This window comes from Melitaea cinxia, chromosome 20, assembly GCF_905220565.1.
Source record: "Melitaea cinxia chromosome 20, ilMelCinx1.1, whole genome shotgun sequence".
Classification (NCBI taxonomy): domain Eukaryota; kingdom Metazoa; phylum Arthropoda; class Insecta; order Lepidoptera; family Nymphalidae; genus Melitaea; species Melitaea cinxia.
The window spans coordinates 5,874,171-5,901,934 of NC_059413.1; the positions used below are offsets into that span (position 1 = coordinate 5,874,171).

Here is a 27,764-nt window from a genome sequence, read left to right on the forward strand (position 1 = left end):
CGTTAAGCCGTCGGTCCCGGTTGTTATCATGTACACCTGATAGCGATCGTTACTCATAGTAGGGAATATATCCGCCAACCCGCTTTGGAGCAGCGTCGTGGATTAAGCTCTGATCCTTCTCCTACATGGAGAAAGAGGCCTATGTGCAGTGGGATATTACAGGTTGAAGCGTAAACATACAAATTGTTATTAATAATAATTAGATATATAATTAAAAAGTGTGCCCTTTAAAAATGATTTATTTTGCAAATATTTTATAATCACAGCTACAAATAATTTACTAACAACATTTACCCATTAACCATAACTAAACTTATTCAACTAATTCATATACACGTACACACGTTCCGTTCCAGCCTTCAGCCGTTGTCGTCTGAAATAATAAATATATAGAAAATATTAATAAAGCTGAAATTTGCTATCGACCGACTTCTAAAAAAGGAGGAGTTTCTCAATTCGATTGTATTTTTATATTTTTTAACCGACTTCAAAAAAAGAGGAGGTTACTCAATTCGACCGTATATATATATATATATATATATATATATATATATATATGTATGTATGTTCGGAGATAACTTCTTCGTTTATGAACCGATTTTGATAATTCTTTTTTCGTTGGAAAGGAGATATCCATAGTTTGGTACCATGATAAGGAAACCAGGATCTGATGACGGGATCCCAGAGAAATCGAGGGAAACTTTCAAAAATCGTAAGGGTGACTAGTAAATTTAATCATACTTTCATTAAGTGCTATAAAGCACTACTATTTAATAAAGGTCTGGAATCGATCTGATGATGGAGAAGAAAGATAGTCGAGGGAACTCTTCAACAATTTAGAGCAATTACCTGGTTTTTGAACTTAATTCGTTTCTATTGATGAGAACTTTGCACCTATATGAGTTACAAGTGCCATTACAGTCTGATGATGGAGACGAAAGATAGTCGAGGGAACTTTTCAACGATTTATAGCAATAACCTGCTGTGTGATCATCTGTGTCGCAGGACAGGTTTGATGATGGAGCCCATAAACACTCGAGGGAATTTCTCAACAATTTACAGCAGTTACCTTTTGCTGTTTGACGACCGCTTTAATATAATGGTGCATGTGCCGTGTCGGCGGCGCCTAAACACCGACGGTCGCGGGTTCTATTCCCGCTCGGAATGGATATTTATGTTTATACAAATATTTATTTTCGGTCTAGTTGTTAATCCTTGTGGTTCTCCCAACCTAGCCTCAGAGAACACGCTAGGCTGTCAGTCCCGGTTGTTATTACGTACACCTGATAGCGAACTTTACTCATAGTATGTCGACGCGTTAGCGCAGCGGTCACAGCACCGGCTGTTGCACTGGCGTTAGTGGATTCAATCTCCGCGCACGACAGACATTTGTATTGGCCATATAGATGTTTGTCATTGTCTGGGTGTTTGTGCTTGTATATTGTGTATGTTTCCGGACCCTCGACACAAGAGAAAAAGCATCCTTGTTAGGTCTACCCATCACTAAAAATTGTAAAATAAAATAATTTTTAACAAAAAAAAAACCGACTTCAAACAGGAAACTAAAAAATGAAAAATAAATTTACTTAGTACAAAGTAATTCGTATTTTGATTTAGTTAATCAGAAATGATTAAATAAATATTTTATAATTTTGAAGTTGGTGCCAAGTAAAACAATAACTACTCTAGTATCTTCTCGTAAGTTGTATTCAGTTTTCTTTCATAATTTGTTTCATTGACTATTAGGTTGAATATCCCTTAGTCATCTCTTACGATACCAACGGGAAGAGAGGAGAGAACAACACAGAATTAATATCCATATGTGTCTAACGTGATTGATAGTTACCACAGTAAGACTTTGATCCGTAAATTCTCTAATATGCGTCGATTTTCTTCCGTTATTCTCTATTTGAATTTGAATAAGTTTGTTGCCCTCCAGTGTCATTATCGATTTAACCTGAAAATTTAGAAAAATATAAAATTAAAATAAAAATAAAAACTGAAAAAGTAAATGATATTTTTTTACATCTTTTCCTTGGTGTACACCAAATAAGTGAATGGAAAGCGAGACCCGATGCCCGAGCAAAATAGCGTGCCATTAGAGAGACTTGTCCAGCAGTGGACGAGATCGGGCTGATGATAATAATGATGTACAATATATCCGATGCAAATGAAGTAGGTTTCTTTTTAGTTGACGAGCAAACACAGTTATTTTACAGTTGTGTATAAATTATAATTACTATTAATAATAATACCTTTACACCATCAGGTCTATCTTCTATAAATTCTTCACCAAGTTTGAAAGTAGTAACGACTTTTCTAATCGCAGTTATCATGGTGAGTGAGTAGGAACCATCTTCATTCTTTGTCAATATGCAGACTGGGTACAGTGAAGTGACAAGTTTTCGAGATAATAGTCCCACCTCTGAGAGAAAAAACATTAATATAAGTATAGGAAGAATACGCAAGTAGAAGAAGCGATGTAGCTGAGTATTAGGATTATTTTGTAGCTATTTTGGTTATAATAGTTAAATGGTATTTCAATGATTGTGGTAGAAACATATTAGACGAATAAATTTAAAAAAAAAATTAACCCAAAGAAATTCCAATTCATCGTATTCGTATTTTCATTCGAATTGAATTTTTTTTGAAGACTACGTTGTATTATACTGCATAAATTTTCACTGGGTGATTTTGATGATTCATATTTTAATCGAAAGCTGATGTCTGTCTTGTGGTCCTATTTAAATTTAATCGAGATTGAATGACTACTTTTTGCGCTTCAGCTTGCAACATCTCACTGCTGGGCATAGGCTTCTTTCCCTATGTAGGAGAAGGATCAAAGCTTAATCCACCACACTGCTCCAAAGTGGATTGGTGGATAATATACCCTAATATGAGCAAGATCGCTTACAGGTGTACATGATAATAACCGGGACCGACAGCTTAACGTGCTCTCCGAGGCACGGTGGGGAGACCCACAAGAACTAACAACCAAACCGGAAATATAAGTATTATGTAGAAACATAAATATCCACTCCGAGTGGGAATCGAACCCGAGACCGTTGGTGTAGTTTTGACTATTACTTATATTACTATACTTGACTATTTTTTCGTCTACTTACATTTCATAACTCTTATTATTATGTTATGTTTCTAGATGTATTTTAAAGTGCAATTGTGCTTTGACACTTGTTAAGTCGTCTTAAATGTTATTAGTCTTAAATGTTTGGAACATTATAGATTTGTAATAAAGTAAATCGATGATTAGCGATAATTCTAAATATTATGATGCCTTGAAATCTATTATTCTTCTGTAATATTACGTATCAATGCATCACATGTTGTCCTTGTATTATAATAAATCAATATATAAGTAATCAAACGAAGCTGCGCTGTTTTCAGTCAACAAATAATAATAAAAACTATCTATCAATTTTTATATGTACCTAAAATATTTTCTTGAAACTGTCTTTATAGACGTATAATTTTGAGGTGTCGATTATCTATTTTACTATTGTAATTAGGTAAACCTTGACTTAATAAATAAAAATATTTATAGAAATTGTCAGTGGCTTAGCGTAGTGGCAGGGGCGGCCCGCCCCAGGCGGCACTTTTTAGAGGGCAGCAAAATTTAACAACATTTAAATAATAAAAATATTTAGTAAATATTCGAACCATTTTATATTATTTTTATCGAAACTATAGGTACAACTTCGGGCCGATTGAAAGGAGCACGGGATTTTTCATTACGTATTTTGGGGCGAAGTCGGGGAATCCCATTCCTTTTAATGATATTTTGTAGTGACTGGCAACGTATACCTATATAACTATACTTGTGGAAATTCCTCGTTTATGACTAATAATCAGCAAGAATGACTTTTATTACATACTGAGAGTGTAAGGGACAACTTTATAAACTTTTTTATTCAAAATATAACCTGTACAATGTAATGATGACTGTTCTTGCCGAAACCTAATTGAGAGGGCGGCAAAAAAATTTTCCGCCCCGGGCAGCCGACAACCACGCTACGCCACTGGAAATTGTATATTTCGTTGCAGTAGGTAAAAAAGGCGTTGACGAATTTCTTCTTATGATCTTATTTTTTTATATCCTCCATTATTTTGTAGTGTTTCGTAGTATTTTATCTTACATATACACGAACTTATAGCCTGTTCCAGTATCCATCTGTCACTGTTTTTACATAAATTGACAATATTTTGGGTCAATTCGTTTGATATGTATAACAATATTCTACCACTTGTAAGTAATATTTGGAATAAATAGTTTTGAAACCGATCGTTAGTGGCAGAATTTATATATATTGGAATCCAATCGCAGTAACAGATATAATCGTAATTTCTCTAAATTTTCGGCAGGAACTCTGTCCAAATTACACATCAGAGCGTCAAAAACTGAAATCGTAATTTACAAAGAGACACGAAGCCGCTACATACAAACACAAACTCTATTTTTTTAAGCTAAGCTTAACAAACCTGTTGCTCTTAGCTGTTTTTTATTTATTTATTTAATATACACGAATGAACCCATACGAGTTCTCTAGTGCTATAGTAATTCCAGTGAATTCTATCGTAATTTAATAAATTCAAGGTAAACGCTATCAACGTAGAGTATTATTTAGGTAACTTGTTCGCCTCGATCACTACATCGTTGTTATAAGATGTTACCTACTATTTCAATCGTATGGAAACTACCATATTATCCAATATTCTCTTAAGTGGTATTATATCAATACCAAAAATATAAGTTTTCTTAGCTTTTTCAATATTTTTATTTGAAGCTTCGATCCTATTAGTCGTAGTGCTATGGTATATAAGTGCCTTCCTCGATAAATGGGTTATCCAACAGTAAGAGCCTGTTTCACAAGTTGTAGATAACGCTATTTGACGGATATCAGACAGTTAAAAGTTTTTGATTCATTATTATTTTTTCCATCGAATTCAACTATGTGTATAAGATATTTCTATTCGCATATATTAATCATAAATTTGCAGTTAATAATTGAGGAGAAAAAGATCCTAATTGAGGTAGGGCACAGTAGGCAATATCTTGTTTAAAATGTGGAGCACCCGGACTAGAGCCTTTCCCAGTTAAAGATACTTTACTCAACCTTACAGTAAATAACATATAAATAATACTGCTCTTTAGTAATATTGTGTGCCAGTGGTGAGTAAGGTGGCCACAGCTTCTGGAGAAGGTATGGGTAAGGGTCAGTGACGTAGCGAGTTGGACTCGCGCCCGGGGCACAATACCTTTTTAGCACCCCCTCTCCCATTCGAAAACCATACAATATGTCCAGCATTTTTTTTTACCTGACCATTTGGTGCCCCTTTGTGTGTAGCGCCCGGGGCATGATGCCCTTACCCCCTCCTACGCCACTGGTAAGGGTCGGCAACGCTCTTTTAATGCTTCTGGCATTAAAGGTTACGGTAGCCGCAATAAAGGTTACGGTATCCGCATTAAAGGTTACGGTAGCCGCATTCCATCAGTCGAACTGATTATATAAAGATTCCGTTGCCGAAAAGGGAATAATTATATTGTAACCTCGAAACGTTTTTATGTATGACGCAAACATTATTCTCAATGGTTATTACACAGAGATCACATACATCTCTCATAATTTTAAAATGCAGCTACGTGACGGCACTAGTTTTTGTTGACGTAAATCTGTTTTATTATTGTGATGGGAAAATATTTAAACATAATTACTAGACTAGCTAACCCAGCGAATTTTATATTGCCATTTTTTACGTGACTATATTATTTCTTTATAATTTTTTCATATTAACCTTGTCTCTACAATACCGAATAAAAAAAATAACTTTTAGTGTAGTCGCTCAGAAGCTATGCGCGTTCATTTCCACTCATTATATTTGTCTCATTCGAATCGATTGACTAAACGATTCAATAATAATTAACCAGACGTGTAGTAAACTATAAGCCAGCACGTTACGATTGATAGGAGCAGAGTAACAGGACAAAAAAAGCGCAAGAAACGTTTATCTATAAGTATTATAGATTCTATAGGCACTAATATTATAAAGCTGAAGAGTTTGTTTGATCGCACTAACCTGGCCCGAATTAAAAAAAATATTTTCTTGTTGGATAATCCATTTACCGAGGAACTGAGGACTGGATATTTTTTAAGTACGTTTCCTTAAATTACTAAACTTATCCCAAACAAAACAACCTCAAATGACTAACGACAAAAATTCACTAATTTTATATAGTGTGTTTTAAAAAAGTATTTTTACGAAATTCGTCTCCTGCAATCGGTGAAAATGTGGATGAGAATATCTATAAAGTTCTCATAGTTTCACATTTACACACGCAAACAAGTAATTAGGAATTTTTTGTAATTCGTCAATTAAAGGGGGTAAAAAGGAGTTTTTTTGTATAGTTGTGCTCTGAACCTCTCACCAATGAAAACACCATGTAGTTAAAGTTATTTTTTTTCTATTTCACTATTTAAGTACAAGTAAGTAAATCTGCTACTTTTGTCATAAAAAAATGTTTTATAATAGTAGGTACAACATAATAACAATACAATTGCCAAATTATTAAGACTTAAATGTCAACAAAGTCGCAGACAAAAATTATTAAAATATTTTAAATATTATAATAATTATTAAAATTACCTAACGATAAAACTTGCTTAAAATATAATGCTTCTATTTATCTCAAATCTGAACACAAATAATTCCCACTCAAAAGCACCCCATTAAGAAATGCAATACACCTTGCACAATGCACCTTTGCATGCACGAATTACGTTTACTGCAGCCGATGGATCGAAAAAAAACCAAAATGACTTAAAAAATACTTTAATTAATTAAAATAAAATTACAATTAAGAGATGTGAAACCTATTCGATGCGAGAATTAGGAATGACAAAATTTTGTATAAAAATTAATAATGAAATTAAATTTAAAATATGACGAAATCGCTGCGTCGGCGGCTCGTGGCTGGACGGACGTTGCGACATGGGCTGCATCGGTTTTCCGTTGTTTATTGAATATGGATATTAAATGCATGCTCGGCATTTTCATGGATGAGCTTAGGGTACTGTATGATAGATAGTACGGTTCCGTACTTAACACCTCCACCCGCAGAACAGCAACTATTTTGTCAGCTTCAGAGAAAATGTTGCTGGAAGTTCATCTCGTCTCTTGATGCCTTTATCCATATCTTCATATACTGGTGTCTTAGGCGTTTGCTGCTTCTCTTCATTTTCTGATTTTAAGGGCCAACATCTATATTTTCGGCTTACTAATACAACGATAACTACTGATACACATAAAATTAAGATATAAAATGGTATCGTTGTATGGTATAAAACAATTGATTGCGTCTTGTCAATCTGTATAGGGGTTTCTAGTAACAATTTATCTTGGATGCTGTGAAGATCATCTAGACTAATCATCTTGGAACCGGTATGGGTATAGGTAGTCGTTTGGTTAATTTGGTTGTATGGGATCCTTGATAGCTTCAGCGGCTGGCCTTTTATCTCATCATTTTCGTTGATAACGGTGAATTCTTTAGTTCGCAACAGGCAGTTCATGGGAATAGTGGCCAAATAGCTTCCTTGTAGTATATTGAATTCTTTTCTCTCACAGGCTAACTGTACTTTCTCCGGCTTAGGTAATGAAATAACATAGTGTTGATCATCCAGTTTATCTATTGCTACAGCAGACAACATAACCTTCGTGAAGTGGCAGGTTTCCTTAAGATTTTGGTTGATAATAAGCTCTTGAATGCAGTCTGGTTCTGTACGAATTTGATGACTTATTTTTTGGTCACAGAGATATAATATCCTGCTATACTTCGGGCATTCAGCCTCTATGCACACGAATGCTTTTTCGTTTGTTGCTATATAAGGAAAGGGAGGAATAAGGGCTAGTTGTTTTTCATTTGGAACGATGGATAGTTTGTACAAGTTATACCTGTCTATGTATATTATAGGAAATTTGTAAACTATAACTATTGTTCTATCATGATAGTATGAACCTGGTTTGATTAAGTCATAATATTCCCGTAATTCTAAATCAGGAATTTGCTCCTTACTGTATATAGTTATTAACTTATCTAACATCGTTTTTAATACTCCTATATCTATCATAGAATGATGAGTGCTGGAGGCACGAATAAAAGCCATTATATTTTCTAATCTAATTATTTCTAGCACTAAATCCTCTACATTATTACTTATAATTCCTAATAATTGGGCAAACTGAGCAGACTGGACTAAACTGTTGTCTCTACGAGTATTTACTTCTATAAGAAATTCTAATGTGTTATTAATTTTTTCTTGATTTATAGTTAACTGATCTAAAATACCTTTATGTTGTAACATCCATTCTTTACTAAGACTAATATGACTATTGAATTCGGAAATAATTTTATTCTGGTTGTTTTGCAATATTTGAATAGCCTCATTATACTTTTGAGCATCAAGATAGTCTAAATTACCAGTAACACTTTTTATTAATGATCCAAGACTATCTACAAGACCTCTTTTAACTCTAATGGGTTCTAAAGATTTAACTTGACTTAGTACCTTGTTTAGCTTGTCTGTAAGATAATTAATCTGGTACTCGTAAAGAATGTAAGTTTCATTGTTCAGTCTGGTCTTAAAAGTGTTAAGTTGTGTCTGTACAGAATTTATCTTATCTTCAATATCAGTCAATTTTACATACTGTATAAAGGAGTGGTAATGTGATATTAGTCTGGTCGGTCCTAATTTGTAGGGCAAAAGTCCAGGTCCATCGGCTAAGCTCTCAAGTCTTATGGTTTGAGGATGCGTCACGTGTATTGTCAGCAGTAGCAGAATCCTGCAACAATCGGTTATTTTTAGGGGCGCGTTTTAGACGTGACTTAGCTACGGGGCCTCGCTTTTTTGATGTGTATATATGAATTGGTAAATCAGCTAAGACTGTGTCTTGTGTGTAGCGAGGTGCAGTTTTCTGACGAGAAGCAAAGGGATTTTTAATAAAAACTTGTTGTCCTGGAACATATTCTACTTCTGGTTCGCGAGATTTATTTCTATTTTCAATTAAGGCTGTTCTATTGCTCAGTGAGGACTCATTAATTATGTCATAAACCTGTTTCATTAGTTGTTTATGATTCTGAGCGTATTGTTGCAAAAGATGTTCGGTAAAATCTATGTCAACGGGATCTCTAGGATCGAAATGTCCGTTCAATAAATCAAAAGGTCTACACTTTGTAAAACTGTGAATAGTACTGTTGTATGCTATAATAGCGTATGGCATTAATCTAACTACTGGTTCATCTTTGTGTTGTAACTTAAGAATTCTTATGTGTTCTAATAGGGTCGAATGAAATCGTTCAATGTTACCGTTATCATTAGGGCTATGAGGTAAAGTTTTATGATGGATTATCTTATGGAGACGAATAAACTCTGAAAAAAGCTGATTAGTAAATTCCGTACCGTTATCGGTTATTATAGTGAAAGGTATTCCGTGGTGAGTACTGAAAAGTAATAATGCTTGTAAGATGCTAACAGCGGTTCCATCTCGTAAATGATACGCTTGACCGTATTTAGTAAAGACATCAATGAAGGTGATATATTTTTCGTTTTGAACTGTAAAGAGGTCCATGTGGATAATTTCAAATGGCTTGGTAGCAGGGGGTACTATATTAAATTGAGGTTTAATGGGATTTCTGTCGTATTTACTTTGACCACAAATAGTACATTCATTAATGTATTTAGTGATCTGCTCTCTCATTTTCGGCCAATAATATTTCCTAGACAGAGCGAGGTAACATTCGTTAATACCACGGTGGTTCGTTTTACCGTTATGATAATTCTGAATGATGTCTTGTTGTTGAAGATAATCTTTAACATTTTCGAGCTCAGTTTTACTTAATACGAGGTTAAGAGAGGAGCTTTTAAACTTTTCTTGTAAAATTGGTATTATCGAATACATTTCTAAGGGAGGATCTATCAATATAGCTGTTTTAACTTTCGGGTTAACGTATTCATTAATAGAATTGATAACATCGTTTTCTAAACTAGATTTCGACAACTGAATTGCTATCCGCGTATGGTTTTCAAATGGCTTAGTTATAATCGGTCGTCGTTTTACATCACTAACTACAGTAAAGTAAATTTGTCTGTGAAACTTGTTAAGGGGAACGTCAGTGATCGGGACTTCTAATATAGGTTGTTCATTACTAGTGTGTACGGTGTCAGTTGAAGAGTTTCTATGTTGAGATGGGGGTGTTTCTGATGGGTTATTAATCATTGACTCAAGCTCTCTAATATTATCCATTACCGATTTAATTTCGTCAGTTTCACTGATGTGAATTTGAACACGAGATAGAGCGTCTGCGTTGGTATTAAATTTACCTTTCTTATATATGACCGTAAAGTCGTATTCGCTCAGTCGAAGTCGCCATCTTGTTAGTCGTGAGTTAGGTTCTTTTAGATTCATCATCCACTGTAATGGTCTGTGATCAGTAACTATTTTAAATGTTCGGCCAAATAAATAAGGTCTAAAGTATTTCGTTGCCCATACTATTGCTAATAATTCTTTCTCTATTGTACTATAGTTGAGTTCGCTATCATTTAATGTACGAGACGCGTAACAAACAGGCTTGTCAGAACCTATGGGTCCCTGAGATAATACAGCTCCGATGGCTACATTTGAAGCGTCTGTGGTGAGATTGAACTCTTTGTTAAAGTCTGGATACTGAAGGATGGGGTCGTTAATTAAAAGAGTCTTACACTTATTAAAAGCTTCTATAAATTCTTGACTGTGGACTACCTTACTACCTTTTTTTAAACATAACGTGAGGGGCTTAGTAATACGGGCAAAGTCAGGGATGAATTTTCTGTAATAACCAAGAAGACCTAAGAATTGTTTTATTTCCTTGGGTGTACTAGGTATAGGGTATTTTTCAATAGCTAAGATTTTGTCAGGATTAGGTTTAACACCTTCTCCGCTAATAATATGACCAAGATAGGCGGTCTCAAGTTTTAAAAACTCGGACTTGTCCATCTGTATTTTAAAGTTGGATTCTTTAAGACGTTGAAAAACTTTTTCTAGGTTTTCCATATGTTCCTGAAGGGATGTACTGTAAACTATTATATCGTCCAAATAAACTAGACATATGTTATTTTGAAGACCTTTAAGGACATTGTCCATGACTCTTTGAAATGTAGATGGTGAATTTTTTAAACCCATTGGCATTCGAAGAAACTCGAAATGGCCATGTTCCACATTAAATGCGGTTTTAGAAATATCCTGAGGGTCCATTTCGACCTGATAGAATCCACTAGCAAGATCAAGGGTTGTAAAATATTGACACTTGCCTAACTTGTCAAGGACATCGCTAATATTCGGTATAGGATACTTGTCGTCTATTGTTTTTTCATTAAGTTTTCGAAAATCGACTACAAGACGCCATTTCTGTTTACCGGATGCATCTATTTTTTTAGGGACTACCCATATGGGTGAACTCCATGCAGAGTCTGATGGTCTAATTATACCTTGTTGTAACATTTTTGAGATTTGGTCTCTAACCTCTTGTCGGTGAATAAAAGGATATCGATAGCTTTTAGTATATACAGGAACTTCGTCCTTCGTTCGTATGCGATGTTTAATTTTGTTAGTAAAAGTTAATGGCTCCCCATCTATATAAAACACATCTGCATAACGAGCACAAAGTGTTAACAAGTTAGCCTTTTCTTCTTCATTAAGATGATCGGTACGTAATCGCGACAATACTTCATTTACTCGGTTTGATTTTCCTAATGGTTTGCAATTAAAATTGAATATCTCAGCGTAAGCGGGTTGATCTAATGAAAATATGATGTCGTTAGGTGAAGGATTTTCTATTTCTACAAATCCGCGACTACCGGTAACAGTTGTAAGACATTCGTGAATAATGCAATTACATAGAACTTGTTCGTTAATAAAAACTTCGCCATCCGGGGCGTTAATGGGTATTTTTACTAATTTTGAACTTCTACCTGGGATAATATCTTCGTATAAATTAACGTTACGGGAATTGTAAACCTTAATAAAGTTTGTTGCATTTCGTGTAATTAATTTGAAATCTTTTAAATCTATTTTAGCTTGCCACTCAGATAATAAATCTAACCCTATTAAACCATCGAAATAATCATGAAAACGATAAACGAATAACTTTATATTATTATCTTCATTGAATTCGTTAAAACAGGGCAGTGTTACGGAATAATCATTTCTACTAATACCATGTACGTTTGTAACTTCGAAGGGGTCATAATTTAAAGGATAATTAGGATAAAAATTTTGTACGGCCTCGGGGCTAATAAACGATTGGTTAGCACCTGTATCTATCAAGAACTTTAAAGGTGGCTGTGAGATTTCAATATAGGGCAACTGTCGTTGAGTCTGTAAATTAACGTCTATCCTTGCTCTTTTGATTTTTTGTCTACTTGAAAATCCTGAGGTTGGGATTCACCGCTAGGGCCTGGCTGAGATTCTAACTCATTTACTATTTCATTGTCATAACTATTGTTACAGTAAGTCGGGTTGGCAGCATAATCATAGGGGTTGAAGTAGTCATTCGGGTCTGTATAATAGTCATAGTCCGGATAGTCAGTATAGTATGAACAGTCGGGTGAATAAAATTCATTTAGATTGACCTCGCGTGTTTTAAAATAATTAGTTGGTGGTGGGTTCCCAGATTTACGCCAATCATGACCTGATATCATAGGCTTAGGAGTATAATGTTGAACTCCACTCATTGGTTTCGCATTAAAATTTTGTGGTGGATTTGATCGGGGTGGTAAGCGAAACACATTACTTTGGGGGTTGTAATTCGGTGGTGGTGCGCGAAACATTTGTTGGGTTCGACTAGGGAAACGATTTTGTTGACTATTGAACTTAAAAGCTTGGAGCTGTGCGATAGGAGAGTTAAATCTAAAACCTTGGGGTTCCGGCTGGTAATAACGCGGTCCTACTGGAACGGGCCAGTTAGGTACGGGTCGCATAGCGCTGGGCGTATTTAATACTATGTTATGTGACGTAGCTTTAGACGTATTCTGAGTATTATGCTTAGGAAGATCATTACGCTGCTGTAAATAAATTACATTTAGTTCTTCTTGAACGAATTCTAAAGCCTTTTCAATAGTTTCCGGGCGCATGCAACGGATACGTGAACCTAGGGGTTCTTTTAAACCTCGTACGAAGGCCTGCATTGTAACCTTTTTATAAAGTGTCCGCTTAGCTTCAATTGTCGTCTGTAAGCTCTCATGTAACGTTACGTATGTCATTATAGTGCTGAACAAGGTTTGACATTGATCATAAAATTCCTGAGGGGATTTATTACCCTGCGTAGCTAAGGAGAGGTCATTGTACAAAGCCGTTTCATCTCTTTGATCCGAAAAATTATTAATTAATGCTGATCTTATACCAGTCCAAGTGTCAGGGATGCCGTTGGAATTAATAGTTGACGCGGCGGACCCTGTTATTTTATTTAGTATACCGTTTAAGAGACATAAATTACTTAATTCACTACCTGGCTCGGCACTCGCATATTGCAAAACTATTTGATCACATATATTTATGAACCTAGTTAATATATTCGGGTTACCATCGAACTCTGGCACCAGGCGTAAGGCCTTAAAAATAACGTCGGGATCGTATGACATGTTTGAATTATATGAAATATTTAAATTAAAATCTAATTTACTGTCTATATTTCTATAACTATCTACTATATAACGACGAGCCTGACGGGATGCAGGTTCCCGGGGACAAGGCTTTTCGTGATGAAAAATCTTGAGGATAAAATGACTTAGGATAGAAGGAAGCAACACGAGAAAGATTCAAGTGTACTTACATATGTTTCATCTCTGGCTCTTTTTCGTGAATCGATGCTTGGATTCTCCACTCAGCTTGGCAGCTCCGTAGATTCTGGATACTCGTAGCGTGACTTGACAGCCTCCCGGGCGACTCGCGAACGCGAATATCGATATGAGAAAATTCTAATGCTCGCGAACCGGCCCGCGAGTATCCTACCGACTGCGCCAATTACGTTTACTGCAGCCGATGGATCGAAAAAAAACCAAAATGACTTAAAAAATACTTTAATTAATTAAAATAAAATTACAATTAAGAGATGTGAAACCTATTCGATGCGAGAATTAGGAATGACAAAATTTTGTATAAAAATTAATAATGAAATTAAATTTAAAATATGACGAAATCGCTGCGTCGGCGGCTCGTGGCTGGACGGACGTTGCGACATGGGCTGCATCGGTTTTCCGTTGTTTATTGAATATGGATATTAAATGCATGCTCGGCATTTTCATGGATGAGCTTAGGGTACTGTATGATAGATAGTACGGTTCCGTACTTAACACACGTGATCTTGTTTTTTATTTGTTTTTTTTTTTATTTGTTATGATATATTAAATTTTATACAATGCTATTGTTATATTATTCTCGTGATAACCTTAATAAATAGTTCTATGACGCAAAGAATATACATATAAAGGACGAATATTAAATTAGCCAGTTTGCGCAGTTTGCTGTGACCCCACTTTCATAACAAACTTTAATATTTTTTTTTTTGTCATAGCCACAACAGTAATACAAACTCTAAATATAAATTGTAAATGTCTAGCTGCAATGGCTTCAAAAAAAACGGAGACACACATTAAATAGACAGATATGTTTTATTAATAACTAGCGACCCGGCTGCGCACGGGTGCAATGCTGATACTAAATATATTACAGAATGTCTTTATTTATAGTGTGAAGCTAGCTTATAGTATGGTTATTAACATAATAACAACAACATTCAAATATGCGTCGTTAGATTTCACGTTGTTACAGAATGCGTTGAAGAAATAAACGTTCACTGCTCGCACCTCGTAGGTGATAGCGTGATAAAATGTAGCCTATATGTTGACCCGACTTCTTAATAACATTCGTGCCAAATTTGAAGTAAATCCATCAGTATTTTTTGAGTTTATCCCGGACATACATACAGACAAACAGACAAAAATTCTAAAAACTATATTTTTGGCTTCGGTATCGATTGTAGATCACACCCCAAGTATTCTTTAAAAAAAATATTCAATGTACAGTTTTGACTTTCCTACCATTTTATTATATGTATAGATATTGATAATTATTATTATATACCTACACGGTCAACGTGATTTTTTAAATTGGCATAACTTTTTTATCTATAAACCGATTGACATGAAACAAACAAGTTAAACTAAGCTTGCCACAATACCCACATCTAAATTGGATAAGCCGTTTCTTAGATTAGTGTGCATAAACGCACAGACCAACAGACAAAAATTCTCACAATCATTGTTTTGGGTTCTATTTGCGGCGATAAAGGTCCCAATAAAAAAATTCTCATATATCTTAAATGTACAGACAGCGACCCGTTACATTTTTTTATATGTATTGATTTGAACATCGTATAAAATAAATAAATATTTCTTGAGCAAAGAACTTATAATAAATAGTCATACCTTAATACTTAATATGGAATATAGGGTTAAATTATATTGTGGTCATTCTAGCCAATAGATCGATATAGTATTACATTGTCATTGCTAGTCTACCTATTATATGTATATATAAGTATCACAATAAAATTAAAGTGTTAAAAATTATTAAGAGATTATTTCTTTATAAAAAAAACCTTTAGTTTCATTATGAACTCGGAAGGTTATTGACATAAATGAAGTCAAGGTAACTGACTAAATGGAAAAGTTTACTAAAAGGCAAAGTTTACTAAAATAATTACAAAAAAAATCTTGTTTTAATAATTTAATTAATAATATGTTTTAATAATTTTAATATTTATGTTTAATATTAAAAATAATAACACTTCAATGCTTAACAATGAGATATATGAAGCAAATTAATTTAAAATTAAAATTATAAAAATTAACTAAAAAATATTTTTGGAATTTTTTAAAATATTTTACGTAATATACACCAGTGTATACAGTAGTACATGGAACCATGTTTTCATTGTCGTAATTGAAGAGATTCTTTAAAAGTTTTACAACTTTAAAAATTGAAATAAATAATATTTTTTATATATTTACTGAGTTACTGTGGGTCTCACCCACTGCGTTTCGGTGAGCCCTCGGCGTCGGTTCCGTTTGTTATAGACACTATGGGATATTGTAGGCTGAGTCAATCAATAACATACTTATTTGTAGTCTTAGATTAAAGCTAAAATCACGTTTGTTTGCATTAATCTTGGCGTTTAATAGAACGATTTGTATATTTGCACGTTTTTTGACAAGGTTTTCTTACGTGTAGTAATGCTGACTGCTAGTGACAGCCTTTTTAGATAATAAACTAACTGAGAACTGAGAGTAAGATTTGCGATAACACGTAACATAATATACGAGTACATACATATACAAATAAATAAAATTGGAGAGTCTGTTTGTAATATTAAGATAACCGCTCTTTACTAAATGCATATTGATGTATACACGGTACATATACCAAAACAACATTTTTTACAATTTTTGTATGTCTGACTGTCTGTTTCGGCTTATCTCTGAAACGGCTGGACCGATTTTGACGAGACTTTTACTGGTAGATAGCTGATGTAGTAAGGAGTAACTTAGATTACTTTTATTTTTAAAATGTATTTAGTTTATAACTGCAAACTGAACAATATTTTTTTTAATTCCACGCGGACGAAGTCGCGGGCATAGCTAGTATGTATAACATAATTATCTAGACATTAATTAATTTTTTAAGTTTTGATACTTTAACAACAGAAATTGATTTTTTATTTCTTTCTCATAAAATTATAGTGAGTAAAATTCACGTACAATGTACACTGAATATTGCAACAAATATATTTGCAACAATATAACGTATTGTGTGAATGCTCTCTGATATACTTAATATAATTTAGAACAGATTTATTACATAGTTACAGATTATATATTTGTGTCTTATGAGAATATTATATATTCAAAAAGTAGCGTTGTCTCGCAAGTTGTACTACATACAGCCTTATGAGTAACAGGAAGGAATAGTAATTACTCAGCTACAAATAACTTATTATATACAACTAACAACTATATAACAAAATACTTAAATACAAAACACGGATGAAGAAAAGCACCTTAACTATGTAAAAAAATCCTTTACTAATGAATAATTAATTGTGATATTTAAATAGATACTTGAAATTACTAGTGACTGTTTGCTTGAAGAGATTAATATCAAGATCTACTTTTTTTTTTCAAAAAATATACTTTTTTTTGATTTAGGGTTCGGCTAATAATAAGCCTTGGGAATGTTTGATGACATGTATTTCCATATAAAATTGGGTTTACTTATCGAAAGGTCGCCCGGTTTAAAACATGTAGAGCCTTTCATGACTAAACGTTTGCAATTTCTCTTGATATGGTCTTATTATGCCATAACTTGAGAATTTTATCGATGTTCTTAATTTTTTAAATTTGTTCACCTTCTACAAAACAATAAGAAGCTTACTGTTGAATGTCAAACTAAACTAAAGTAGGTACTGGTACCCATGTCAGTGGAAAATTAAAAAAAAAATGGATATAAAATATTATACTACCTACATTTTTTGTAGTAGAACTCATTGGTGCTTAAATATAAAAAAAAATCAACAACAAAAAAAATTTCTAGCACGTATTATAAATTCAAGTTTCGAAGGAGCTAAAAAACATTAAAACAAAGTTAGTTTTGTAATTCCTTAGACTGTATGCTTGCGTATAAAATAATACGGATTGCTAACAAATGTACACAATTATGTAAACAATTGCGCTAGTTTCCTAGATCGAATGTAACGTAACTCGTTTGTTATTCAACTACACGGCTATAACTAAGTGGTTTGGTTAATTATGTTTATTTTTATTAACAATTGTATTATATTTCCTTATTACATCTGAAACGCTTATTACAATATTCAAACACATAACTGTTTTTTTTTTGTATAATTACTAAGTTTAAATTTAACAAGGAGAACCTACTACAAAATATAACGTTAATACACATTTATCGCATTAATAATTACAAAATCAAACATATTTGAAAGCGTCTGAACTGCGCCATTTTTAACCGACTACCAAAAAAGGAGGAGGTTCTCAATTCGAACCTATATTTTTATGTATGTTGTTACCTCAGAACTTTTGACTAGGGATACCGATTTCGATGAATTTTTATAATCCAAAGGTGGTGCGTGTCGTGTGGTCCCAGTTAATTTTAAATGAGATCAGACAATACTTTGTATTATACCGCATAATTTTTGGGTGTACCGATTTTGATAATTCTTTTTTTAATTGAAGGCTGATGCTTGTATCATTGTCTCATTTAAATTTGATCTACATCCGATGACTACTTTTTGATAATGCATTTTTTCATCATTTCATTACAGCCTATACATTCCACTGCTGGACATAGGCCTCCACAAGTTCACGCCAAAAACAACGTGAACTCATGTGTTTTTCCCATAGTCACCACGCTGGACAGGTGGGTTGGTGACCGCAGGGCTGGCTTTGTCGCACCGAAGACGCTAATGATAACGCATATTTACTAGATTATTTTTTCGTTGTATTACAGTCCGTTTGTAATTCTGTCCGTTTTTTTTCGTTTACTATCAAACACTATCATTTGTTTACAATTTAAATTCCATTTAAAAAATTTGCATAAATTACTAAGTACTAATTTAATTCCATTTCAATTTTTAAGTCACCTTTTTTGAAATTTCGACTAGCCTGTTAGCGCAGTTTGTATTTGGACCGTTTTTTCGCTCCGAGGGATGTGGGTAAGATTCCCGCCTGAGTCTGAGCTTTGCGTATTATTTATATTTATTTATATATGTATTATTTCTGGGTGTGTGTGTTAATACAAGCCTTAAGTTGCTTAATTTTAAGAACAGACGACTATTGGTGTATATTATACGATATTTATATTTCTTTTATTTTATATTATAAGTATTAATATGTTAAGTGTTATAAAAAGGTTTAAAATGCAAAAATGTTTTTATCTTTGCTGTCAAGTCACGTAAGGTCGTGAGAATCAGCGGACGATTGTTCTAAGAAACTTCTAAACTGTAAAAAACTGTAACTATCGTATAAATATATTATTTTGTTTTTGTGATAGCTGTTATTGTAAATGTATTGAAGACCTTGACTTTTAATAATGTTTATTGAACTGTACTTGTCGATGTAAATTTAAGTGTATTTTTTTTGTTCGAGGACAAACACAATTATTATAGAAACTGTGATTTTGTATTCATTTCGATTGAAATATTGTCCTTGAAAGCGATGCAATATATGATCTGTAATGTGTGTAAAGAATATAATTTTTTAAGTTGGTAAAATTAAAATATTAGTGTAAGATATTTTGTTAGTAGTTAAGTGTGTCGTCCAGTGACCACCGCTGCGATAGGCATGTCTACGATTAAGTCATTCTGGAGTCTTCTATCTATTATTAAATAAATATATCGTCATCCACCAAGAGTGTTTTATATCCGAACGACACGGACCTTCTACAGATATATAAATGTCATACACAATCACGAAAAAGGAACAATCATTAATTTGTTATTTGTTTTTTTTTTTCATGTTACTATACTAGCCCTAGACTAGCCCCCGTTAGCGCAGTTTGAAGTAACATATCAATGATCCTACTTTCTACTCCAAGGGATGTGTCCAACTACCCGTCCGACTCTGGGTTAAGAGATCTATACATATTTATAATTTGTATGTAGATTTCTTACAAGAAAAAAGTGTATTACATCACCTGACTGTTGCCAGCCTAAAGAACAGACATTTTTTTTTAAAATAACACATGATTTCCTTCTTGTATAATCGTAATACAAACAGGGACCTTAGTATCATGCAACCGTAGCGAAGTGCACGTTTGCATGTATTACAGATATTTATTTATTTATTTACTGATTTTTAATATATCTAGTAATTATTATTTACTTTCGTTTATCTCTCTCCTACTAAAAATAATTTTACCTAATCATGTTATCTCTGAAGTGTCTGATCTTTTACGGTAGCGCTATTATTTATCAATTTCTTACTTGTCTAAAAAGTACAACAAGTCATTTAATTATAATATAAATTATGTCTTCAAAGTTATTACTATTTAGATTTTATGTTTAATAATATACCTATGAACAATAGTATAATTGAAAGGGTCAAAGAATATAGCACCTAATCTAAATTTCAAATGTATAGAATACGTTGTTGGTAACGACACTGTTGAAAATAATAGTTTTGCTAAAATGAAATAAAAATGTAGTTTATTCTTATAGCATAGTATTTATGAAACCACACTATACTCTTTTCAGTCAGAGCCATCAAACGTTTGAAATTATTATGAATTTATTAATACTAAGATAATCTGTTTGAAATATTAATTTTAAAATAAATGTTCTTCGTAAGATCGTTCGAAAAGCCACAAACTACAGTATTTTAACTGTCAAAGAATCCCCAATGCACATCTAAGACTAATATTTATGTACAAGGCACTACATTTTGTTGTGTGGCTTTACTCTCATAGACGATCAACTTTAAAGGTAGAACTAAATCTAACTAAATCTGTTCTCGGGAACCTGGTTCATAGATTTTATAGCCACATTCCAATAATTCCAAATCTAAATTTTATGAACAAAGTTCGTTGATATCAAAATACGACCTCGTAATAACAACAGAACCACAAACGATTAACGCAGTAATGATAAATAAGTTAGTTACATATATTTTAAACACTCATGGTCGCCTGTTTCTAAGGTTAACAACTTAATGCCTGTGTGTGTGTGTGTGTGTGTGTGTGTGTGTGTGTGTGTGTGTGTGTGTGTGTGTTTAAATAACAGCCGGCTGATGTATGTAATACATAATTTTCATAATTAATAAACATGTAAATAAACAAATATATATTACACTCAGACTCGAGGTAGGAATAGAATCCGCAGGCCCTAAAACAGAAATCAAAGTCACACCTACAATAAAGTAGCTATATTTTTTTTAGTATTAAAACTTGTTTCTATGAATGTTCACTTACCTATTGCATTAAGGATTAAGGATTCTACTTGTTAAATTTTATGTTTCTAGACAAGTCATATCTACGTAATAGGGACTATCCATAAATTACGTCACTTCCCCGTCCTTGTCACAAATTGTCACATTTACGACACTCTTCTACCTAGTGTGACGTCACATATTTTGCAATTTTACGCCTATAAATTCTTATTTATTAAATTAAAACATCAGTTTCAACATTTTTTTTTCAATTTAACTAACAATTACAAATATCATATTTTGAAACGTGATGTCACAAAATTTTGGACGTTCACCCCTTGAAAGAAATATTTGTACAAATACAAATATCCATCCCGAGCGGGAATTGAACCCGCAAACTATCGGTGTTTTGGGCGACTACTCGCACCACTACACCAGAGCGGTTGTTAGTATAATCAAATTTAAAAAATTAATTTAAGTAATCAATAAATTATCATAATTACGAAATCATTAAATCCTATCATTTACTAAAAGTTTTACTGTCGAATACTATGATAATCAATTTCATTTTTAAATAGCGGTTTGCAGTTGAGCTACAAGCTCTAAGATTTTATATATATAATTATATAAACCTATATATACAGGGTTACAGGAAAAGTCGACCTAGATCCGTTAAGGGCGTGTAGTACACACCATTTCTGAATGATTTCACTATGGAACCCCCCATCCTAAACTTAACCGTTTTCGAGATATTCGAGTTTTAATTTTTTTTATGAAAATGCCCAATTTTTCGGCTATTGAACTGAATTTTTTGAATTTTTTGACTCTTATGATTATTTTTTTGGTTTCTTACATGAAGAATGAGATGCTTAATGACCTTAATGACTAAAATTGCACGTAGGTTAACTAAATAGGTCGTTGTAGACGATCGAAACTTAAGAAAATAAGTACAAATTAAAAAAATATATTTTTCTTTTCTGGATATCTCAAAAAATTATTATGGCACTTGCTCTGCAGATGTGCTTAAGAACATCTACATTTTATCAGCTATCCAATAAAGTATAACAACCTAGGGTTGTATTTAAACTCATAGAAAAAAACATAGTTGAAAAGGTTCAGGTAGTAGGTCTAACGTAGGTCGGCTATTGTCCTTCAAGTTAATCCGGTGCGTGTGAGCGAGACAACTTAAGATTTATGCAGGTGAGAGTGAGAAAAATAATGTGCAAAAACAAGATCTGAATGGTGATACTTATGAAATTTTCTTAAGAGGTGACTTAGGTGACCTTCTAGATGATCTCCCATTAAAATTATTGCGGGACATGTGGTTTCAACATGATGGCTGCCCTGCTCATTTCAGAAGAAGCGTTAGGGAATGGTTGGACACTAACTATCCTAACAAATAGATTGGACGAGGTGGGCCTTTACCCTGGCCAGCCAGATGTCCCGACCTGACCCCCATGGATTTTTATGTATGTGGGCACATGAAGAGCCTCGTTTACAGTGGGCCCAACCCCATATCGTCAGTGGGAGTTCTCATAAGACGACATAAGAAGAACATTAACCATTGGTGTAGTGAAAAGTGGACTACGTGAAAGAATGAGAAAATGTGTGCGAAATAGAGGTGGACACGTGGAACATGAACTTCAAAAACATTAGGTGAATAAATGTTATTTTGAACTGATTTATTGTTTCATTTAGCTTACTACAATCACCGATGATCTTGTAATGATGATGATGCTGAACTTAAGTCAAATTAATTAAATAAGCACTATTTATTCTGACTGCCATGTAGCCTTAGAAACTAAGTTTCACCTTTGAGGTTAATAAATAACCTAGAGTGTTATACTTCGTTGGATAACTGATAAAATGTAGATATTTTTAAGCACATCTGCAGAGCAAGTGCCATAATAATTTTTTGAGATATCCAGAAAAGAAAAATATTTTTTTATAATTTGTATTTATTTTCTTAACTTTCGATCGTCTACAACGACCTATTTAGTTAACTTACGTGCAATTTTAGTCATTGAGGTCATTAAGCATCTCATTCTTCATGTAAGAAACCAAAAAAATAATCATAAGAGTCAAAAAATTCAAAAAATTCAGTTCAATAGCCGAAAAATTGGGCATTTTCATAAAAAAAATTAAAACTCGAATATCTCGAAAACGGTTAAGTTTAGGATGGGGGGTTCCATAGTGAAATCATTCAGAAATGGTGTGTACTACACGCCCTTAACGGATCTAGGTCGACTTTTTCTGTAACCCTGTATATATATATATATTGAGCTCAAAGTAGAAGAACATAATTACTAATATAATTAATAAGTTTTTTACTCGTACAGGATATCTTTAAGATAATTAAGATGAACTGTTGTAAAAAGAGCAAGAAAGCTTTTTTTAATTTATAACTGTCTGCTTAACAACGAAAAAATAACCGACTTTCATTTAAATCGACAAGTAATAAAATGAGAAGTCAAATACGCATTATTATCTACAACTCAAAATATACTCGTCAGATCAAGAGGTCAAATTTATATGGGACCACGTAACAAGCACTGGCTTTCGAGTAAAAAAGAATTATTAAATTCGGTATCCCTAGTAGATAGATTAAAACATTGAAATTGTTACACTCGCTTATCAAATGTGTTGCGAAATTTTTAGACCAAGAAAAACAATATTCAAGGACAAGTAATAAATGGTTATCCGTAATGTGTAAATTGATTAACAAATAGATCGTAATAGAGGATCGAGATCTAATAATCTATGATTATAATTTTTTTTTAGTTATATTTAGAATATGATTAAAAAATTGTAAAGTCATAATCAAGAAAAAAATTTGGCGGTACGAAGTTCGCCTGGTCAGCTAGTAAAATATAAAAGTTAAGGTTTTTCTTTTTATAAGCAATCACTAAATTACTGATACATATATATAATAGAATATGGGACTGGCTTAGTATGATAATACACTATACTTGTAACCTGTACTTAAAAATTATATGCTTTGACTAACTGTTTTATTAACACATACGATATTTTTTTAATATAAAAATGTGTTTACTTTTATTTTCCTTCATTATTTCCATTTTTAAAAATGTAAGATAGAGATAATATGAAAAAACAGCATTTTAAATAACTTCATTTATGTTAAAGTAACGGAAAAATACAAATACACAGAATAACAAATATTCCAAAAATGTAATTTAAAAATAAACTTACCGATAAATTTAAGATATTCTTCAAAATTTTCTGAAGATTTTAGTTTATATTTTTTACCGAAAAAGCTTTCCATTTTACTGACACTAATAACACAAAATTTCTGGAAAAAATTATTTACTGTTTTCTGTTTATTTTTACTTAGCTTTATTACAAACGTGGAATCGACACTGAATATTTTATTCACAAGACGTGCGTCACTTATGCGTGAGACCGCTTTAATAATCTTATAAATTATTATTTTATAACGTAATTAAGATAAGGTTATGAATATTTTTAATTACCTTTACTATTTTGATGCATTGATTTACAAATTCTTCAACAATTAAGGGTTAATATTACCGCGTATACCAACTATAGTAAAATTATTTTGGTTGTTTTAAAGAGTAACTATTTATTAAAAAAGATTGAAAGTTTTTCTTGATACAACGGATTATCATATTTTGTGCGTTACCACAAAAAAAGTATCGAATCGTGAGTATTTTGGTACAACAAGATTACAATAAAATAGTAAACATGTTAAAGTAGGTATTTATTAATATTTAAACTATTTAAATATTCATTAACTATTTAAGGATATCTAGTAGAGAATGCTTGTAGTATTAAGCTCTTTTGTACAATGTAATAACGTATTTTGCAAGAAAGCTTAAATAAATAAAGTGTTTGTCAAAGATTTGGCAAGCATGGCATGCAAACAAGAATCTCGATAGACTACTAACAACTCATCATGACCTTGCCTCCGTTGAAGTTACTAAAATTGACAGTTAAATCGGATTTTAGTAACAATGTGATGATCTTCAATTGAGCCTAAGTTACTCTTAAGTTTATAACACGACGTATACGCCTTGCAAGTCCCGATTCCATAAGTTCTTCAGTTTTAGACACTACCGCGTTTAATATTTTTTTAAGTATAGCAAACAAGTGTAAACTAGCCTTAAGGCCTAGTTTTTTAGCCTTAAGGCTTTACTTTGTTAGCCTTTAAGGATTACACTTTGATTAGTGCGAATGTAATGTACGAAAACTTTTGGAATCGGAACTTGTAAGGCCAAGCAGACTATGGGAACAATACGATAAGTAGAAGACCCATTCATGGCGCAAGCTACCAACTTCTCAAGGAATTGGCTTCTGAAAATACCACAGAATATTACTATGCTCTCAGGTTGACTGAAACGTCTTTTAATATATTACTTAACTTCGTCGCCCTGCCATACAGAAATGCGGTACATTTATGAGACCTTGCTTGGCTTTGCCGACAAAAATTAAAGTACACGCTATTTTATACTTGTTGGCAAACGGAATTTTCTATTCGAGCTACCAAGTTCGATCACTTCTTTACTTATATCCGAAGTGTGCAATGCTATTTACAATGCACTGAGAAATTACATAAAGGTAAGATCAAATCAATAAAAAAAGTTTTTGTAACAAATACAAATAGGGCAGACTCGCCACTGCCAAGGCCAATGTGTCATTTTGTGTTGCTTGCACAGTTTGAGATTCATTGATATCTGAGTATCGAGTAATAGTACCGTCATTGTATCAGAATATTTGAGTGGATTGGTGAGCAGGTGGAATGTTATCAGTGTTATCAGTATGAGAGGTTTATAGTAATTGGGAGGTAGGTGGTTATTGTGTCTAAGGAGAGGTCGGTGGTTGTTGTGTGTAAGAAGAGGCAGAAGGTGACATCGTGTAGTTTGTTAGTGGTGAAGACGAGATAGATATTACGTAACCCATTTCTTGCAAACGTAAATTACAAAGATAATTTTGGATAATCATCTCTCCTTGTATTGCTATCTGCAACGGCATACTTTTAAGCTGGGCTGTAGCTACACTTTTTCCGAATATATCAAACTCTGTCTCCGTTTGCATGGCGGGTATATTAATTATGTCGGCAACGTTCTTCATTTTGTTGACCAAACGATTGAGATCCCGTATCGTTCTTTTACGAGGAATTGGCGATTTTCTTTCTTCATTATCATTATGTTGAGGTCAAGTGATACATTAGGGTAATTTTTCTCAGCATAATGGTTGTGTTGTGGTGTTGAAGGATTCTCTTCATCAAAAACTTCATGATGAGAATCCAGCTTCTGTAAAATAAATACACATTTAACATTAATAATTTATTTGTTTTAGATACCTAGTGACGCCAAATGGTAAAAGATGGAGCAAGGTTTCAGAAATTCTTTGAATTTCCCTGGTTGCTGAGGTACTATAGATGGAAAACGTGTTGCTATTAAAGCTCCACCACAAGCAGGAAGTTATAAATAAAACTAGAAAAAATCTAATAGCATTATTCTCATAGCAGTAGCAGATGATGACTACTGTTTTACATATTTTGATGTTGGCTGTAATGGACGTATCAGATGGTGGAGTTTTCTCCCATTTTTACCTCACTCATGCTTTGGAAAATAGTTTACTATCCCAAGGTCATGTTCTAGTGGGTGATAACGCCTTTCCACTAAAAACATATAGATACCTATGATGAAACCGTACGGTGAAAATCAATTGACGTTTAAACAAAAAAAAATTAATTAGTATAGATTATCCAGAGCAAGACAAATAATAGAAAATGTTTTTGGTATCCTAGTAAATCGATTTAGGATTTTCGAAATGCTCCTGCCATACATTCCCAGTAAAGTGTTAAAAAATAGTAAAGCCTGTTGCGCCATGCATAACTGGGCGAGAAAAATAAATATTCCCGTGCATGTGGCTACAATTGATATGAACGACACAGAGAATGGAAATATTATCTCAGCATCCTGGACAGAAGTGACTTCAGGTGGACTTTTACCCTTTTCTATGAGAATGCTGAATAGATCGTCTCAAAACGCACTGAATATACAAAACAATTACAGCTCATTATTTTGTAGGAGAAGGCGCTGTCTCTTGGCAGTCGCGTATGGTAGAAGATCCGAACCTAAGTCGATCTTCATCGAGATGATAATAGGATGAAACATACATTATAATAAATTTAGTATATTAGATAATATATAGTAATATAGAATGGGATGCCTAAATAAATCCGGGACTGGCTATTTTTAATTATTTAAAAAAAAATAATTGAAAATTGCAACATCAAGATAATTAAAAAAATTTTAAACTTTCTCGATAGTATTACATAGATTGGGTGCGTTCCACTAAGCGACCGCAACGACCGCAGCACCCTTTCCATCGTTCCACCTAAGGCCCGTGGTCATCACGTCGTAAATAGTGACGTCATAGATGACGTCACTGTTGACGACCACACTGCGCCCACTTCACCCACAAAATATAGGTGAGCTTGAAATAAATTGCAGCTAAACTTCAAGTAGCACGATCGTGACTCGTTTAATTTTATATAGAAAAAAGATAACCACCAAAAACATTTTCATGTAAAATGTTGCCAAGACGAGATCATATGGCTCGCACTGTCAAAAAGTTATCAGATCTCATGTAGAGCCAAGCTTCTAACTCTCCACGCCCTAACTCTACAAGCCCTAACTTCACAAACTCTACACCTTAGTCAAAATATGTAGC

General features: G+C 33.2%; 1 protein-coding gene across 1 annotated transcript; it reads right to left on the reverse strand.

Moving 5' to 3' along the window:
* Positions 1 to 221: 221 nt before the first annotated feature.
* Positions 222 to 26,646, reverse strand: LOC123663675 (fatty acid-binding protein-like). The gene is made up of 6 exons (XM_045598342.1): positions 26,638 to 26,646; positions 26,195 to 26,335; positions 24,255 to 24,483; positions 2,256 to 2,425; positions 1,847 to 1,957; positions 222 to 373 (listed from the first exon to the last, which is right to left on the reverse strand). The coding sequence occupies exons 1-6, from the start codon at positions 26,644 to 26,646 to the stop codon at positions 314 to 316; spliced, it is 720 nt and encodes a 239-aa protein (XP_045454298.1). The 3' UTR covers positions 222 to 313.
* Between the last annotated feature and the right edge of the window lie 1,118 nt (positions 26,647 to 27,764).